We start from the raw sequence: 19,442 nt of genomic DNA, 5'->3' as shown, positions 1-19,442 counted from the left end.
GCCTTTCTGCCACCATGAGGCGACAGGACTGGGGACAAATCCAACAAGGCTGAGGAAAGCAGAAGGGAAAGAGGGACAGCACCTTTCTCCCTGCCAACATTGCTGAGTCACTAGGGCCCTGGACAGGCATCCCCAGATTTCAGATTCTGGGGATGATCAAAAGTCTGCACTGCTTAGCCACAATTGGTTTGCAGCTAAGAATTTTCCCAGCTTATCCACTCCTGAGAAAGCACACAGACAGCCAGGAAAGCAGGAGGCCTGGGGGAAAAAGTGGACATCAGGAGGACAGGTCCTTCCAGGCAGCTTCTGGCCTGAGACAGGTAGGGAGTCTTCTCAAGGGCAAGGCCAGCTTTCCATGTCTAGATCCAAGTGCTGACAACAGCACCACCAATAAGTGAGATGGGAACCCCCACGTCTGCAATGTCTGCAACGCAGCCAAGACATGCCATGGGAACACTGGAACTCTATGTTCCAATGTTGGAACTGCTGGAACTCTACCAACAGTCAGCCAACACTCCTCGGAGCCCATCCTGGTCCCATGAGATCTTCGCAAAACTAAAGAAAAGGGGGAAGGGGTGCAAGGCCTCCCACACCCTGTCAAGAGCTTCACAACACAGCGAGTATTTTAAAGGCTCTGAGAAGTCCCACAACAGCAATTCATGCTTGACCCAGCACTCTTCAAGCCTATTTAGTAACACCCCTTTCCAAAGCAACCCTCTGAACACACATGCAAAATGACAATGCAGGGGAGAAGCAGGAAACGTGCCACCAGCTGCTGTCTCTCTGTGTGAGCTTGGATGTGAGCCACCTTCCCCGAGTCTCCTCCTCATCTATGAAAACAGAGTCCCAAAACTTCTCAAAGTGGTTCTGAGGACCTGATAAACTCACACATGGGTCCAGACACCCAAGAAAGCCCTCACCATACCACAGCTTCTTTCCTGCCCTCCTGCCCATGGCCAGCTGACAGCCTCCTGCCAAGGAGGCCCCCGAAGCCAAGCCAGGACAGCCCTGTGCAAACCACCAAGACTTGGGGGCACCAAGCCTCGCCCAGCACCGCTCTCTACTCCACTGGCTCCTCTGCCCATGTGCCTGGGCAGGGCTCATGCCATGCCATCTTTAATTTCTGGAGCCACCATAGAGAGATCCCATTCCTGAACACCTGAGAAATACGCCCAGCTCAAGGGCTGACCAGCCTTGGTCCTCAGGGAGGTGGCGCATGAGGGGGACCACTGTCCAGTCCTCCTGACTTGTGCCATGAAGGCATGAAGACCGCTTGGCACAGAAGCCCCTGGAAGCAGATGCTCAGGGAGCCCACAATCCAGGGCCACCTCTCCATGGCCAAGGACGCTCTGCCCAGACTGCAGCCTCCCCCCAGAGCACGGCTGGGCAGGGCTTTCTGGAAAACCCCTCCAAGAGGACCGGAACACAAAGCACAAAGACAGGAATGGACCCCAAACCAGATCCTCTCCTTGCAAACCAATAAATTGCATTAAGAAACACTCTAGAAACAAATAAAAAGATAAATTGTAAAAGCAGTGATGGGACTTCCCCGGTGATGCAGTGGTTAACAATCTACCTGCCAGTGCAGGGGACACGGGTTCGATCCCTGGTCCGGGAAGATCCCACGTGCCGCAGAGCAACTAAGCCCGTGCGCCACAACTACTGAGCCTGCTCTCTAGAGCCCATGAGCCACAACTACTGAGCCCATGTGACACAACTACTGAAGCCCACATGCCTAGAGCCCGTGCTCTGCAACAAGAGAAGCCACCACAATGAGAAGCCCACGCACCGCAACAAAGAGTAGCCCCTGCTCGCCGCAACTAGAGAAAGCCTGCACGCAGCAAGGAAGACCCAACACAGCCAAACATACATACATACATAAATAACTTTATTTTTAAAATATATAAATAAATAAAAATAAAAGCTGTGACACTTAGTAACTATAGCTGTATTTATAAAATACATGGGGAAACAAGAACTTGAAGGTAACGTGCAAAAATAGTAAGTAGTTATATTCACTTGAATTATGAGTAGTTTTTTCATTTCTGCATACTTCTTTAATGTAGCTGTTATGCTGCTTTGTTTTGCTTTTTAATTAATGAACTATTTTTTTAAAAGAAGTTCTCGGCTTACAGAAAGACTGAGCAGAAAGTACAGAGTTCCCTTGTACTCCCTCACACCTGCACACAGTTTTCCCTATTATTAATATCTTGCATTGGTGTGGTACTTTGTTATAACTGGCATGCCAATATTGATATTATTATTAACTAAAGTCATTGTTTATATTATGGTTCTCTCTTGGTGTTGCACATTCTATGGGTCTGGACAAATTTATAATGACAGGTATCCATCATTACAGTATCACACAGAATAGTTTCACTGCCCTAAAAATCCTCTTGTGCTCTACCTATTCATCAGTCCCTCCCCTGGCAACCACTGATCTTTTAACTGTCTCCACAGTTTTGCCTTTTCCAGAATGTCATATAGTTGGAATCATACAGTATGCAGTCTTTTCAGATTGGCGTCTTTCACTTACTAATGTGCATTTAAGGTTCTTCCGTATCTTTACATTGTTTGAAAGTTCATTTCTTTTTAGCGCTGAATAATATTCCACTGTCTGGATGTACTACAGTTTATCTGTTCAACTACTGAAGGATATCTTGGTTGCTTCCAAGTTTTGGCAGTTATGAATAAAGCTGCTATAAACATCTGTGTGCGGGTTTTTGTGCGGACATAAATTTTCCACTTATTTGGGTAAATACCAAGGGGCATGATTGCTGAATGATATGGTAAGAGTGTAAAGTTTTGTAAGATGTCGTCATACTGTCTTCCAAAGTGGCTGTACCATTTTGCATTCCCACAAGCAATGAATGAGAGCTCCTGTTGCTCCACATACTTGTCAGCATTTGGTGATGCCAGTATTCTGAATTTTGGCCATTCTAATAGGTGTGTAGTGATATCTCATTCTTTTAATTTGCATTGCCCCAATGAAACATGATGTGGAGTGTCCGTTCATATGCTTATTTGCCGTCTGTGTATCTTCTTTGATGAGATGTTTGTTAAGGTCTTTAGCCCACTTCCCCCCACCCCCACCCCCGAGCTTTCCTCTGTTCAAGAAGCCAAGGTCAGAGGCAAGGAGGGGACCATGGTTCTGTGTTCCCCTTCCGTGACCCACAAAAAAGGTCTTGGCCTATTTTTTTTTTTTTATAATGACGACTTTTTTCTCTGAACTTTATTAATTTATTTTATTTATTTTTGCTGTGTTGGGTCTTCGTTGCTGTGCGAGGGCTTTCTCTAGTTGTGGCAAGCGGGGGCCACTCTTCATCGCGGTGCACGGGACTCTCACTATCGCAGGCTCTCTTGTTGTGGAGCACAGGCTCCAGAGCGCAGGCTCAGTAGTTGTGGCTCATGGGCCTAGTTGCTCCGCGGCATGTGGGATCCTCCCAGACCAGGGCTCGAACCCGTGTCCCCTGCACTGGCAGGCAGATTCTCAACCACTGCGCCACCAGGGAAGCCCCTATTTTTTAATCTGGTTGTCTGGTTTCTTATTGTTAAGTTTTAAGAGTTCTTGGTATATTCTGGGTAACAGCCCTTTATCAGATAGGCGTTTGACAAAGATTTCCTCCCAGTCTGCATCTTGTCTTCTCATTTGCTTATAGGCCTTTGCAGAACAGAAGTTTTTCATTTTAATGAAGCTGAACTTAGAAAGTTTTTCTTTCATCGATCATATCTGTGGTGTTGTATCTAAAAAGTAACTGCCAAACCCAAGGTCACCTACGTTTTCTCCTATGTTATCTTCCAGGAAATTTACAGTTTTGCATTTTACATTTAGGTCTATGATCCATTTTGAGTTAACTTTTGTGAAAGGTGTAAGGTCTGTGTCCATATTCATTTTTTTGCATGTGGATGTACAGTTTCAACAGTACCATCTGTTGAAATGACCGTCTTTCTCCATTGTGTTGCCTTTGCCCCTTTGTCAAAGGTCAGGTCATATATGTGTATCTGTTTCTGGGCTCTCTATTCTGTTTCATTGATCTATTTCTCTATACCACACTGCCTTGATCATTTTTCTTTTATTCTTTTCCAAAACTTTAACACTTATTTAAAGAACACTGACATAAATTGGAGGTAATGATCAAGTATTCCAGGAAATCTTAGAATTCAAGTCTCTCAGGAACAGAACTGGATATGAAAAATACCTGAAGCGGGAAAACCTACAGCTGACTCAGGTTGCCAACCTCAGACAGGCTGGGCTTCTGCATCCTCACCAGGGGGCCTCTCCACCCCAAACACAGCTCCTGGATTGTCTGTGGCCAGAAGCAGATCCTAATATGCTTCTTAGAGATTCCACCTGCTTCATTCACACCCTTTCCTTATCTGCAGCTCACCAGCCTGGTGCTCAGGTAGAGCTGCAGGGGCACAGGCCCTCAGCCTGCCTGCACCTGGAAGCCCCTGGGCCACCCCAGGGGCCCACCTCCAGCCTCAGGCAGGCCTTCCTGCTCCTCCAGGTTCAGCTTGCTCTCCACTTCAATCTCAGCTTCTTAAACTGTTTACCTGCAGGGTGAAAAGAGGCTTAACTCTGAGTGCCCACTCTCAGCAGTGCTGCACACTCGGTGCTGAATGCACCTCTCCACAGTCCCCATGGCCCTGTAAGGGTTGGCTAGCACCATCCCCATTGCACAAGCAGATAAACCGGGGTTCAGAAAGGCAGGTGCCCTCTCTATGGCCTCCCCACTGGGAAGCTGTGGGGCTGGGGTCCGAATGCAGCAGGACACGCTCCCAGAGTGTTTGTATGCACTGCACAGTGTGCCCTGCCTGGCTGCGAGGCTCCTAAGCACCCCTTCCCACCACCTCAGGCAGAGGCTGGCACCATTCAGCCAAGGCAGACCACAAAGGAGACCCGAGCCTGCGGCCTGAACCCCTGCAGGACTGAGTCAAGCTCTTCTCCATCGAAGTGGTGACCTACAGCTCCGTGTTCTCACCTTCGGCATCATCCAGCTCCAGCCTGAAGCCAGCCCAAGCTACTGGCCCCAAGAGATGCCTACAGCCAGGCAGAGGGCTGCTAGAGTCAGCCATTCTGGAAGGTGAGTAGCAGACACCCAACAAGTCCAGCCAGCCCAGGACCGCAGGACAGTCTCTCCACAGACTGACTCCCTTGCTTCCTGCAGGCTTCTCGCAAACACCCCTCCTCTGTGAGCACCTGCTCTCCCACCATGACTCTCCTGCTGACTGTGGTACACCAGGGCTGGAACCAGGACACATGCTCAAAAAATGCCTGCTGAGGGCTTCCTTGGTGGCGCAGTGGTTGAGAGTCCGCCTGCCAATGCAGGGGACACGGGTTCGTGCCCCGGTCCGGGAAGATCCCACATGCCGCGGAGCGGCTGGGCCCGTGAGCCATGGCCGCTGAGCCTGCGCGTCTGGAGCCTGTGCTCCGCAACGGGAGAGGCCACAACAGTGAGAGGCCCGCGTACTGCAAAAAAAAAGAAAAAATGCCTGCTGAGCCAATAAACCACACCAGCCTGCGCTGCTGAGCCCGGGCACGAGACCCAGCATTGGGAACCCTAGGGAACGTCCAGTCTCTACGCTCCTCTTATCAATTCTTTCCCTTGCCACCATAATGTTCCAGCTAACAGTCCACCAGCAAAGCTTCACCCACCTCAGAGTTACACAGTCACCACCTGGAAATGGCACGAGAGGTGGGGAGATGCTCACCAGCCCTCCACCCAAGTTAGACAGTCTGGGGATCTCCCCCTCTGGGGTCCAAGTCAGTGGGCAATTCAGGCCTGAGACGCTCAGCCTGGTACCCTCACACGCCAGGGCCCTGAGGATACCTTGAGAGGCACATACTCGGCCACAGGAGCACCTGCTTCCAACAGGGAATAAGCTGCAATGCCCTATGTGCCCACAGTGGTGACCCACAGCTCGGGCTGCTTGTTCATCATTGCTGACCACACTCACCTCCCCAACAAAGCTTGGGGATAGGGGAGGGGCCTCTGGGTTCTGGATGCCCACACTTCTGCACTGATGGGCCCCTCCCCAGTGCATTTCACAGGCCTCTCAGGAAGTTGGCACCAGCCTTTCTCACCAACCAAACCAGAACTGTGGTCAAGATGACACATGAGGGGCTTCCCTGGTGGTGCAGAGGTTGAGAGTCAGCCTGCCGATGCAGGGGACACAGGTTCGAGCCCTGGTCTGGGAAGATCCCACATGCTGCGGAGCGGCTGGGCCCGTGAGCCATGGCCGCTGAGCCTGTGTGTCCGGAGCCTGTGCTCCGCAACGGGAGAGGCCACAAACGGTAAGAGGCCCGCGTACCGCAAAAAAAAAAAAAAGATGACACATGAAACATCATTTGGGAAAGCAAGCTCAGTGTTGACACCCAACTGCTTTCAAATTACACCTCTTCCAACAAAATTGTACCCTTAGAAGATTTTTTAAAAATAAAAATATAAAAGCAGGGTGACCGCCAGCCAAATTGAGTTGAGCCCTTTCTAAGCATCTTGCTCCAGCAAGTGAGCACCATCTCCTCTGCACATCCCCTCATCTCCCCATGTCAGCCAGATCGGGCTGCTTGTGGCTCCTCTGAAAGCAACACCTGACCCTCCCACATGAGGCCACAGGGGAGACCTCTCAACCCTGGGCCTGCGGCTGCCCAGCACCACAGGGCACATGCCTGGTCTATGAAAGGCGATGATGCACCTATACGGTCAGGTGTGTGAGCTCAGCACCCAGTACAGGTGGGGCACCCACAGCCAGGGGAGCGGTGCCAGACCACACCAATAGCAGGCAGACCTGGCCACCCTCTGAGGACAGCAAGGGGACCCGGCATGCTCAGCACAGCTGCACACGACAGGCACCTACAGGCATTATCCACTGCCAGGGTGCAGGAAGGTGACACAGAGGTCTGGCTGTGGTGGGTGAGTTGGGAAAAAACGAGTCCTCCATGGCCACACGAAGGAGACATCAGCAGATCCTGTGGTCCCCACATCCACAGCCTCTCCCTGGCCTGGAGTCCAGGCCATCACCACCCCACGGGAGCCCAGGGACCTCTGGGCAGTGCAGAGCAGCAACAGGACAGCTTCATGATGACACCTGAGGGGTCCAGACACCTGTCCCTGGCTGATGGGGGCTCAAGCCCCATGGTACCTCTTCAGGACTCTCATGGCCCTCAAAGTCCCTGCAAGTACTCCAGGCAGAGGGTCAATGACTGACACCTCCATGAGGCTAAATGACTCCCACACTGGGCACAGGCCAGGACACAAGCGAGGGAAACATGAGTTGCGGGTGGAGTCCCCCAAGAGGCCGTGCCCAACCCTGTAACTGCAGCTCAAAGCAGCCTTCTGTGAGCAGGAGGCAGCGTAGAGGACCCTTGGAGACAGGGGCCTGCTGATGGGAGGGGGCAGCACTGACCAAGGGGGCTGAAAACCAAGGCTCTCTCCAAGTTCTCGAGGAAGACACTTAAGCAGGTGGTCCAGGAAAGGCCAACAGGCCGCCTCCAAGGAGGCTTCTGGACACTGGCTGGGATCTGGGTTGGCTGCATTTTCTCTGCTCGGAGGCCCCACCCCTGGCTCAGAGGCATCAGCAGGTGAGAGAGGGTGCCTGAGTCACCTGAGACCATGTCAGTGGTCTACACCTACCCCCACCCCAGGCAACCCAGAGTCAACCAGAAGCCTCCAGCTATCCCGTGCACTGTCTGACAGGATGGGGTCTGTGAGGGGCCAGAGCTGGCCACAGGGACGTGGGAAATGTGAGCCAGAGTAAAGGCAGTGCTCTGGGTGCATTTGTACTTTCCCTGTTGCTATTATGTGTCCTGGTGCCAGAAATGAACATTCATTCAAAAGAAAACAGAAGGGGAGGTAATATTTTAAAATGGCTTCCCCCCAAAAATCAATGTCAGCTTCAAACGTCTGGAGAATTCAGGAGATGAAAACACCTCGCTGCCCTTCACTGTGATATGAACACATATTGCCCTTTCTGCAAAGCTCTTTCGACACTAAATTATAGAAGGAAACTTGAAGTCGTGGGGATCTTTACATCCTCCAAGCCAGACTTATTAGGTCCAAAAATGCGGCCTTTTCTCCCCTTGGCAGGGAACCCTGGAAAAAGCAAGCGGGTGACACTGTCTCAGTTCTGGGGGAGGCAGGCAGGTGCCAACATCCCCCATGGTCCCAAGGTTGAGAGGAGGAAACAGACTTTTGAGGGTCGATTTCCAGGGCATTCCAAAGATGCCAGCTGAGGAGCTTATGGGGCTTGGGGAAGAGAGGGTTGGAGGGCAGGAGGAATACTGCAAAGCTCCCTGTACTGAAGGGCAATGCTCCTGGCAACCCACCCTCCAGTGGGAGCCCTGATGCTTGGGAATTCTGGGGGCTGAGTGGAGGATGAACATCTCCACCCTGTGCACTAGGAAACCCCCTCCCCAGGCGCAAAGCCAGCACGCCACCTGTCGCCCACCCTGGTGCTTGGTGGTCCGAGAGGACTAACCTGGCGCTCTGCCCTCCACCCTTATCTCCTCTCCTAAGGACGGCCACGCCAGGTGGCCTCTTCCCATGATGCTGCAATCCCCCTCTACCATCTGTATCCTCACAGGTGACCTTGGTGGGCTCTCAACAATAAAATGGGGGAAACAACAGCCTCCTGTTTGGTGAAAAAGGAGAGTGCACACACAGCAGGCTCTCAGCTGCTGTCCTAAGCTGGTTCCCAGCCCCCTCTGGTGTAAAACCCTCTCAGACCTACCCATCAGAAGGCAGCTGACCCTAACTGCTGCATATCAGCCCTCTTGTTGGGGGAGATACAGGAACAGCTTCCCAGCTGGCATGGGGCCCCCAGTAACTACTGTATAAGAAGCAAAACCAGACAGATTAGAAGCCATCTCCCACTTTCCTACTCCCACCCAGAGTACAGGAGTAAAAGCCCCCTGGACAGCAGCCAGGCTCCACTCCGGTGCCGCTCTGCTTAGGGACCCAGAGGCAGAACAGCTTGCCTTGCCTTAAAGGGAATGGGAACTAACAACCTCCTCCAAGGGTCACATGCGCCTGCAATGCCTCAACCAGATCAGCTGGGCTCTGCTGCTGAGGTCTAACTCAGCTCCTGCCTGCTGCAGCACCCCCACTCCTGTCCTCCCCCCGCAGAGGCATTCCGCAGCAGAGCACCAGTGGGTGCTTGGAGTGCCACACCAGGTCACTAGCAAGAGCGAGAAGGCGAGGAGGGAAGACACACAGCCACACTCTGGAATCAGGAATCCTCTTTTCCCTCTCCGGTCTTCCCTTTCCGGGTCCTCTCTCCCCTGTGCGTTCACACACAGCAGTGATGCCCAGCTCACTCCTATGCCATCCCAGCACACCATCCCCAGGGCCACAGACCACAGACCACTGAGGCCACCCCTCAGCAGGTCCCCGAACCTGCAACCGCGAGGGAGGGGAGTTCTCAGTCCCTCTCAGTGAGGGACTCGATAGGCCCCCCCTGGCTCCACCATGAAAAGTCCCTATTTCCACAACAACCAAGGAGCTGTGAGGAGGGGTGGTCTCCGAAGCTCTTTGTCTCAGGAGAAAGGCTGAGGACAGGTGGACACTGGACAAATTAGCCAGCTCACATATACACACACACACACACACAGGCCACCCTGCAGGGGCCCAGAGGACAAAGCAACCAAATCCCACTTCTGAGCCAAAAAGGCAGGCTGCCTGCAGTGTGGCAGGCAGCCTGCATCAGGACTGGCAGGCCCAGCTAACTTTCCAGGGCGCTGGGGTAGGCTTACATCCGCATGGCCAGCTCTCACAGAGTCCAGCCCCATGCCTGACAGCTGTTCCCCCAAACAAGGGAGGGCCAATAAACACCCACTGTGACAGGTGCTGCCCCAGCTTCCACGGCCGGCCCAGGACAGCCTGAGTTACCATTTATATAATCTTCCAGGGCTGGGGCTGACATAGCCAACATGAGGGCAAGGTTATGAAAAATGCAAGTCCAGAGCCTTTGCATCCACAAAAACCAAACCAAAACAAAACAAAACCCCACCTGCATTTTACATGACTGGGTTTTAAGACTTCTCACATATCCATTTTGTGAACTAACAGGACATAGTGACAACACTTCCAGGCTTTGCCCCAGAGGCCCCAGGGCCCACCATCCCTCACCATAAACAGACCCCAGGTGAAAAACCCCTCAGACATCCCCAACTGGGGCATCCACACTCCGCAAGACACAGTAAGGTGCTCACTTAAGAGCAGCTGAGAGTCCCCCAAACCACCCTGTGACCACTTGGACACAGGGCCCTGCAGCCCACACACTGCTTCTGCACAGACACAGACGATCCAGACAGCCTGGGTCAGTACAGCCCAGAAGAAGGAGCGGCACTGATCGGCACTGAAAGACACGCCCTCCAAGTGCCCAGTCTCCATCATGGGCCCACATCGTGCCACACTTAGACACCACACACTGGGAGGTCCAACCTCCGTCACCCAACCGTCACCACACAGACCACCAGCGCAACCAACCACCCACCCAGAGGGTGACACACAGAGGGCCGCTGCCAGGGGTGGCTAAGGCCAGGCATGGCCCGATGCCACAACGCACTCGCCCACCACCACCTGCGTCCATCTCGCCCCTCACCTGCAACTCGCACCAGGCTACCTCCACCCAGGTCTCCGTGTCCAGCCCCTTGTAGACCGTCTTGAAGGAGCCGCGGCCAAGCTCAATGTCGAACTTGAGGAAGCGGCCGTCCAGGGAGGTGGCCACAGCCTTGAGGTCGTCCTCGTCGTCCTCCTCCTCCTCGGGCTCCTCCCGGCGTGCGCGCCCGAGCTCTGGCCTCGCCTCGAGAGCCCCCACGTCCTCCTTCCTCGCGGCCGCCGCCGCCTCCTCCTCTCGGGGACCGCCCTCGGGGGCAGGCGCGGGCGAGGGCGCGGGGTCCGGGCCAGGCTCCTGCGTGCCCGCGGGCTCATGGCCGGGGTCGGCAAGGTCGCCCAGCGGCGCGGCAGGCGCGGCAGGCGCCGGGACGGCCGGGCGACCGCGGGCGCGCTCGGCGATGAGGCGGCGCGTCTTGCAGAACAGCAGCACCCTTCGCTGCAGCGGCTCCGGGGGCTGCGCGCCCGGCGACTCGGCCCCCTCCAGGCCCAGCGGCTCCTCCTGATCAGAATCCACCACGCTGCGTCGCAGGAAGCGCTGGGGCCCGGGCCGCGCCGCCCGCGCCCGCGGCACCGCCGCCGGCTCCGCCATGCCCGCGGGCCCCGCACAGCGCCCCGCCTCCATCAGTGCGCCGGGGGCGTCTCGGCGGCCGCCATCGTCGTCCATCTCTGCGAGCAAGGACACACAGGCCCGCGTGAGCGCGGGCCTCGCCGCACCTGCCCGGGACGTGGGATGAGACAGCGCCGCCCCAGGGCCCACGGCCTGCCCGCCCCGGCCGCGGAGGGGCCTGCTGGGCTGTCCCTGGGGCGGGCGGGGGAAGGGGGGCTGCAGACCGGACCAGGAGGCCGGGCTAGATGGGAGGGAGCCGTGCCCTGCTCAGGCCTGGGCCGGAGAGGAGCCCTGCTGGGCTGTCCCGGGGGACACGAGGGAGGCTGCAGAAGGGGCCGGAAGGCCGGGGAGAGGGGCACCTGCGCCCTGCCCAGCCCCGGGGAAGGGGGCCTACTGGGATGTCCCTGGGAGGTGGCGGTGGTTAAGACGGGGCCGGGAGGCCCGGGCTGGGGGAGTGCCCTGGGCCGCGGAGGGATGAAGGAGGTTGGGGAAGAAGGAGGTACTGGCCAGGCGGCGGCTCCACAAAGGACGCTGCCCAGGGCGCAGGAGGGGCGCGCGGGGAGGGGGATGCGGCGGCGCGGCGCGCACACAAAGGCGGCGGGCGGGGGGCTCGGCACTCACAGGGCGAACGGGCGCCGTCCATGCCCGCGGCTCGGCGGCCCGGGCGGGCGAGGCCGCGCTCAGGGCCAGGATCCGCGCTCGGGGCTGGGGTCTCCGCTCGGTCCGGGGTCGCTATCAGGGCCGGGGTCTGCGCTCCAGACCCGGGTCACGCTCAGTGCCGTATCGCGGCGCTACTTCCTCCAGCCAGCCCGCTGCGGGGCCGCGCTCCCGGGTGCTGCTTCAGCTCCGCGCGGCTGCGCTCCCGCACCGGCTCAGACCCTGCGCGCGAGGAGGGCGGGGCATTCGGCTGCCCGCCCCCGGCCGGAGCGGCGGGGCGGGGCCTGGCACGCCCACCTGTCCTCCGGCGCGCGCGGCCACCTGCAGGCCAGCCCCCGGGGCCGCGCAGGCCCACTGCGGCCCTCATGTTCCCCCTCCGGCGGGTACTGCTGGACCCTGAGGATCTTTGGAATGCCCCATGCGGCTGCTGGCCGCGAATGGTCTGTTATCCCCCCCTGCAAACCTGGCTTGGCCATCCTAGTTTGTCCACCTGGAAAGGCTGCCAGTTCCAAGACGCGGTCAGTCCAGGAAGACACCCTGAGTTGCAAGCCTATCCATTTCAAGCCTGTCCATGATGACGTGCCTAGGCCTATCAAAGGGAAAACTGAGAAGGGATGGAGCTAAGCATGTTCCAGACAGACGCATGCAAGCCAATGTGGCTTCCACCGTGCTCCCTGGGACATACTCGTGGCAAGTGGGCATCATGCCTGCCAGATAATGGAGGAGATGACTGGCAATTCACGTCATCACCGGCAGACTGCTGCCCACCGACAGCTGGCAGATGTACATAATACGGCAGCAGTATCCCCACACATTGCAGCGGCAACCTAGGTGCTGGGGGACTACAGAGGACCTGTCCTTGACTCAGCGCTATGTGCTCTCTGAGCCCACAGAGGTAGTTTTGGGCAGCCCTGTTTGCATACCTCTCATGACAGGGAACTCACTCTCTCTGCCGGCCCATGACCCATGAGAACACAGCTAAGCAGTTAGGTCACAGTTTGCTCATCCATGAGATGGACATAATGGTCAGTACACAGCTGGTGTTCAACAAATGCTTACAGAGGCAGGGAGGAGAGGAGACAGGGCCTACCCTCTGCCTCTGCTCCAGTCAGTCCCCAGCAAAGCCCACTGGTAGGAAGGTCAGGGTCTGGCCTTGCCCCAGGGAGCCCCAGTCAAGAGGTACTTTTGAGGATGGGTGTGCCTTTGAGTGGGCTCAGGGGTCAGTCTAGTGGTCAGACCCAGCACAGCCGGGCCACCTCCCTGAGTGCCCCCCACAGGCTACTACATGGGGAGGTGGCTCCTCACTTGACTATGTGGGGCCCACCCCAGGGCAGGTGAAACAGTGGAGAACCCAGGTCCCATAAGGAGACAGGGGCAAATGGGGGGACTGTGCCAGGAGAGCAGAGTTGGAGGCAACAGGGGTATCTGGGGGTGATGGGGGCAGCAGGGGTGTCCTGGGGTGATGGGGGCAGGGTAGGCTTCTCAGGGAACTGAAGGAAGGGTGCTGGGGCAGACAGATGGAGTGCGGTTATATGGACCTCGCAAGCTTGGGCTCTTAGGCCCTGGAAGCTCCTGCAACTGGGTGGGCAAATAATGGGGCCCCTGGGGCTCTGGCCTCTTGAGGAAGTCTCCCCATCCAGTGGGGGCCGAGAAGTTCTATAACACAGTTTTTTTCCTCTCTTATAATAAGATGATGTAACATTTCTTTTACTCTGTTCTCTGTAAAAATTTGAAAATGTGTTGATTTTTTAAATAACAGCTTCATTGGGATATAATTTAGATACCATAAAATTCACTCTGTACAATTCTGTATAATTATAATTCTATATAATTATAATTTAGATACCATAAAATTCACTCTGTGTACAATTCAGTGGTTTTTAGTATATTCATAGAGTTGTGTGACCATCACCACTGTCTAATTCCAGAACATTTTTTATCACCCTCAAAAGAAACCCATGCCCATTAGCAGTCACTCCACATTACCCCTCTCTCAGCCCCAGGCTAGCAGTAATCTACTTTCCGACTCTATAGATTTGCTTATTCCTAGCATCACGTATAAATGGAATCATACAACAGTCCTTTGTGACTGGTTTCTTTCATTCAGCATAATGTTTCACTTAGTCCACATTATAGCATGTATCAGTACTTCACTTCTTTTTGTGGCCATATTGATTTTTTAAGAGCAAGTACTCATTAAAGAAAGTTAAGATAGAAAAAGTAGAAATAAAAACTTTTTTAAGTTGTTACCCAAGTGTTATCCCATGGCACCTCCTGTGGCAGGCACATGTCTTTGCATGTGCAGCTGTCCACTCAGGAGACACTCAGAAGGCTTGCATCAAATAACCAAATAATGGGGACTTCCCTGGTGGCGCAGTGGTTAAGAATCCTCCTGCCAAGGCAAGGGACACGATTTCAAGCCCTGGTCCAGGAAGATCCCACATGCCGTGGAGTAACTAAGCCCGTGCGCCACAACTACTGAGGCTGAGCTCTAGAGCCCGTGAAACACAACTACGGAGCCAATGTGACACAGCTACTACTGAAGCCCACATGCCTAGAGCCCATGCTCTGCAACAAGAGAAGCCACTGCAATGAGAAGCCCGCACACCGCAATGAAGAGTAGCCCCCACTTGCCACAACTAGAGAAAGCCTGTGCGCAGCAACGAAGACACAACGCAGCCAAAAAATAAATTAATTAAATAAATAAATTTATTTTAAAAAATAATAATAACCAAATAATGATTCAAACCTTTTCTTTCCTATGCAGCAAGTTACCATTTAATTTTACACAGTTAGGCTCGCACCAGATGCTAGGTTCATATCCTAGCTGATTCAGTCCAGAGAATGTGGCTTTAGCCCTCAGATGTCCTGGAATGTGCAGGTGTTTGAAATCCTCTACCCATCACCCTGCTGAAGTGAGCCTGCTGCCAGGTGTGGGGGATGCTATCAACACTCAGGCTCCCCTCAGGAACCACTCCCAAACTGCACCACTCAGTTCCTGGCCCCCAAGAATTTTGTTTTAATGAACACAACTTTTAGAAACAACTTTTAAACTTTTCTCGTTAAAAGTCTGAAGAAGAACAGCTAAGACCACTCAGTGGTCATTCCTACCCATTCAGTGGCCTGAGCCATGGGGGTGCAGATCAGTCTCAGTGGGGAACTGCTAGGTGAGCACAGAGGGCACCTGCACACCTTCAGACCAGCCTTCGACCTCTGCAGGAGTTGCGGTAAATTCGGGAGCTGGAGCACTGCGTTCGCCCTGTCATCCTTGGTCACAGCCTGCCCTTCATTCTCAGCCTCTTCAGCACTCGGTAGAAGTAGACGGGGTGTGGCTTCCTCTGGTTGCCCACAAGAGGTGATGTCAGTGTCCACCACCTGAGACCCACTGAGTGAGCCCTCTTTTAGTGTCTCAGAGCAGGATTGAAGTTGATCTGCAAAGAGAAGGGCCAAGTGGCCCTAGAGACCTGCATGGATCACAAAATATGGAGACAGGCAGAAGAAAACACAGGTCATTTTCCACGTTTTCATCTCTCCTAAAGCCCCAGGAATTTGACCTAGGGATCTTGAGTAACTGATAGCCATCCAAAATGGGGGTGGGTCACTGAGCCCAGCGGGTGGTAGGGCCTCAAGTAAGTCATGCTGTTGAAATAATAATAATGATGATGATCCCCAGTGCTGAGCTAAGTCTTTGCAGGAATTCTCTTGTCTTGCCCTACACTGTCCTAGAGGGCCCTGTTATCAGATGGGAAGCAGCAAAGAGGCAAAGAGACTTGCCTGAGTTAGTCGACTGCAGGCAGTGGGCCCAGAGGTGAACGAGGCCAACTTACCCACACCCCACAGTGAGCTGCCTCTCAGCCTGCAACGGCTGCCATCCAGCCTTTTCAGGACGTTGTGGCCAGTCCTCGCCCATTGACTTTCACTAGCTCCAGGGGCCGGTCTTCGGCAAGCTGGCACATCCTCCATCGTGCCAGCTCTCTCTCATCCTCTCTTAGCACCTCTGTCCACATAGCCCCTGGAGCTCTAGCTCTGCTGGCTCTGCTGTCACATGCCCATGACCCAATCCACCTTCAGCTCCACCCCATATAGCACTGGGGCTGGGAGTCTGTGCTCCACCTCTCCCAGCCCCCAGCTGCTTCAGGGAGGCATTGCCAGAGGAGGTGCTGGTGGCAGCAGATTGGAAGGGGCTCCCATCCACATCCACTGGGGAAGAAGTAGAAAGAGCTCTCCATCAGGCTTCTTTTAGTCCCCAGAGCCAGTCATACGGCTCTGCTCCCCTTTGAGGAAGCAGCCAGAGCACAGCAGCTTCCCCCTTTACACTCCCAATCCCCGGGGACTGAGCATCCCCTGGGGTGGCTTTCCTTCCAAGCTTCCTTCTGTCCATACCCAGAGTGTGCGCTGCAGTCTGGGTTTCAATGGGAGCAGAGCCCCCATTGTGCTCACTCAGCCCTGCCAGCAGCTGGCATCTAACCCCTGGTATTGAATGGATTTCCACCCAGTCTCAGCCTCAGCTCTCTCCTCAACTCTAAACTCCTTCCTCTTAGGGGGTCCGTCTTAATGGGCAGGCCGAGGAGTCAGGACCCTCCTTCAATTCTAGCTTGACCTCAGGCCCAACCACATCTATCCACTGCCCTCCAGAGCATCCACATCCCGGTGAGGCCCCAAATTCTGGGCTATGTTCTCCTCTTGGTCCTGGTGGTGCATGCCAGCCCTTGCTCACTGTGGATCCACTGCCTCTGTCTCACCCTGCTGCCCAAATGGATTCACTGAGCAGATTGGCACAGGCTTCCTGGAAAGCAGTTCACAGTTGGAGCAAGAATCTAAAAAATGTTTATACCCTTTAAGTCAGTAATTCCCTTTTGGGGAATTTGTACAAGTGAAGTGACCAGCTATGCAGATAGTGGTGCATAAAGATGTTCACTGAAGGGTTGTTTATTATAAGCATTAGGAATAACGTAAATTTTCAGCAATTGGAATATGGCTCAGTAAACTGTGTTATTCCTATGTAGTCAAATATGATGAAGCCATTTAAATGCACTTCATGGAGTTTTATAATGAGGCAGGAGATGATTTGAAGTGACAGTGCACAGGAGAAAAACCGGAAGGGAACACACCAAAGTGTTATCAGTGGATGCTTCTGCTTTTGTGCATTTTTCTTGCACTTTGGACAAGAGGCAACTCCACCTAATGTCTGGCCTGTGTCTTTGGGAAAGAGGGGCACACTGATCCAGCAAGGGTCTAGAGGCATGGATCCGATTCAAACCCTGGCACCACGCGTTGGCCATGACCTTCAATTCATTAATTAAGTTCTCTGAACCCCAGTTTCCTCAGTCACCAGGTGGCAGTGGCACCCAGTTCCCAGGGTTGTGAAAGAATTGCTAAAGGAATCCCCAGGCGTCCAGCAGCAGCCCAGTAGGACTGAAACATGATAGCCATCCTGGACTCTGCCTTGCCACCTGTCTCCTTGCTGGTGGGACCTGCCATGGAGAGAGGAATGGCCCCGATTCAAGAGAGCCATTCAATCCCCATTTCCACAGGGGGACATGGAGGTTTGAGGTCTTAGTGATTTGCTCAGGACCACAGAGCTAGCCAGTGGAGGGGCAGACATGTGGGCTCGTACAGAGAGAGCAGAGAGAAGGAGCATGGAGAGCCAGGTGCCACAGTGGCTTGGCAGGGATCCTCAGACCAGAGCCACGCCACTGTCCAGGGCAGGTTCTGACCGGTGGCCGAGTCAGGTTGTCCTGCCAGCTGGGGTAGCTGAGTACCCCAGGGGTTCCCAGGGGTCTCTCCCACCCAGAGTTTCCACTTTACGCTCAGTGGGCCCCATCAGCCCCCATCAGCTCCCAGGGGAGCCACACAATTTTCCATGTGATGCAGAAGAGGCATTTTCCTCTGGCTGGAGACTCAGCCTGCTCGACTTGGGGTTTTCCAGCAGACCCGGCTCGAATTGCAGTGCCTGCCCCTGGGGATGCCTGTTCATTCAGAATGAAGAGGTGCCCAGGTGACATAATACGTCATCAAACACCTGTCGAGCCTACTGGGGGCCAGGCCCAGTGCACACAGTGGAAAATGGCCACATCACGTGAGGAAGCACTGCCTGTCTTTCAGCTATGCTTCTTTCTGCGGTGGCTTCATGCACAGTCTGACCCTTCCTGGAGAAGGCACGCATGTCCACCAGCAGCGCCACGTCAAAATTCCCAGCTTTTCCCTCCATAGCCCCAGAGAAAGCCCAAGAACGGAATGTCTTTAGCTGACAGGTCACGTGGTCATCCCTGAACCACCCCTGTAGACAGGGCTGGGATGTTCTGATGTGCCAGACTGGGCACGTGTCTCCCATGGATCCAAGGACTGCATGTGGGAGGAGGGCTTGTTCCAAAATAAGGGGAAGCATCCCACCTACACCCTGGCATTGACCTTGGGGAAGCAGGCTTGGTTCCCCTTTGAAGAACTGCACCAACCTCCAGGGAGCCCCACGCACGCTTCCTGCCCTCGTGGCCTCAGTTTTCTCATCTGCTAAATGGCTCACTTCATCACGCCACGCAAGGGAGAATGCGAGGCTCCAAGACAACCTGGCACACAGTAGGTGCTCCTTAAACACTAATGCCGCCCTCCTGGGCTCAGTGCTCCGTACACACCTGCCAAAGAAGCAGGTCAGAGCCGCTGGGGCCATCAGGCTGCAACATGTTTTTCTAGGAGGTTTTATGTGAACTACACATCCAGGAATGAAGTCACTGATCAATAACCCACAGCAGTGACCCCTCAATTAACAAATACTTATCCATCTTAGAGACAGAATTGCCATTTTGCAAGATAATTGAGCACCAATGACCAGAAGCATACTCTGCTTTGAATAAGGACCTGAAATATGACTGGCATCCACAGGGCATCAGTGGGGTACTACAGGCAGCCTCAGGGCCTGGGGTGATCTCTGCATCATTATCACAGGGACAGCCAGGCAGGAGCTGAGCCCTAGAGCCCACAGGATAAGGATGTGGGGCATAATGTGCTGTGTTGGGGCTTGACATGTTTCTGGTCTGTGTCTCTGAGGATGTGAGTGGTGGTGGGGGGCGGGGGCAGGGTGCCTTGGTTCTGAAGCTGAGGGGCGGAGGCCAACGCAGACACCAGCAAGAGCAAAGTAGGTCTTTTAACAGGAGGAGAAACCGAGGCTCAGAGATGAAAAGGGCAAGAGCATACAGTGAGCAGGCTACAGAACCAGGGCTCCAGGTTCAAAAGAGGCTTCATCTCAGCTAGAGGGAGCTTTCCATGAACATTCGTCAGATGTGTGCGTGTGTCGGGGGGAACTTCCAGACACAAGAGCAACAGGGGACTGGGCAGGGAAGAGAGAGGGGGGATTTAAAAAGGAAAGGTAAAAAATAAAATTAAAAATAAAAAGGAAAGGTAGGGGATTTCCCTGGAGGCACAGTGGTTAAGACTCTGTGCTCCCGATGCAGGGGGCCCGGATTTGATCCCTGGTCAGGGAACTAGGTCCCACATGCATGCTGCAACTAAAAGTTCATATGCCACAACTAAGGAGGCCACATGCCACAACTAAGGAGCCCACCTGC

At 54.4% G+C, this 19,442-nt stretch overlaps 1 protein-coding gene across 1 annotated transcript in view; it reads right to left on the bottom strand.

Moving 5' to 3' along the window:
* The window catches only part of WNK2 (WNK lysine deficient protein kinase 2), a 164,556-nt gene extending 153,276 nt beyond the window's left edge, over nt 1–11,280 (bottom strand). Inside the window, exon 1 of the mRNA XM_065878923.1 lies at nt 10,603–11,280. Within this exon, the coding sequence (XP_065734995.1) occupies nt 10,603–11,280 (678 nt within the window). The remainder of the gene's footprint in view (nt 1–10,602) is intronic.
* Between the last annotated feature and the right edge of the window lie 8,162 nt (nt 11,281–19,442).

This window comes from Phocoena phocoena, chromosome 6, assembly GCF_963924675.1.
Source record: "Phocoena phocoena chromosome 6, mPhoPho1.1, whole genome shotgun sequence".
In the NCBI taxonomy this organism is placed as follows: domain Eukaryota; kingdom Metazoa; phylum Chordata; class Mammalia; order Artiodactyla; family Phocoenidae; genus Phocoena; species Phocoena phocoena.
Note: the sequence above shows the minus strand (reverse complement) of the source record. Positions and strands in the feature narration are given on the sequence as shown.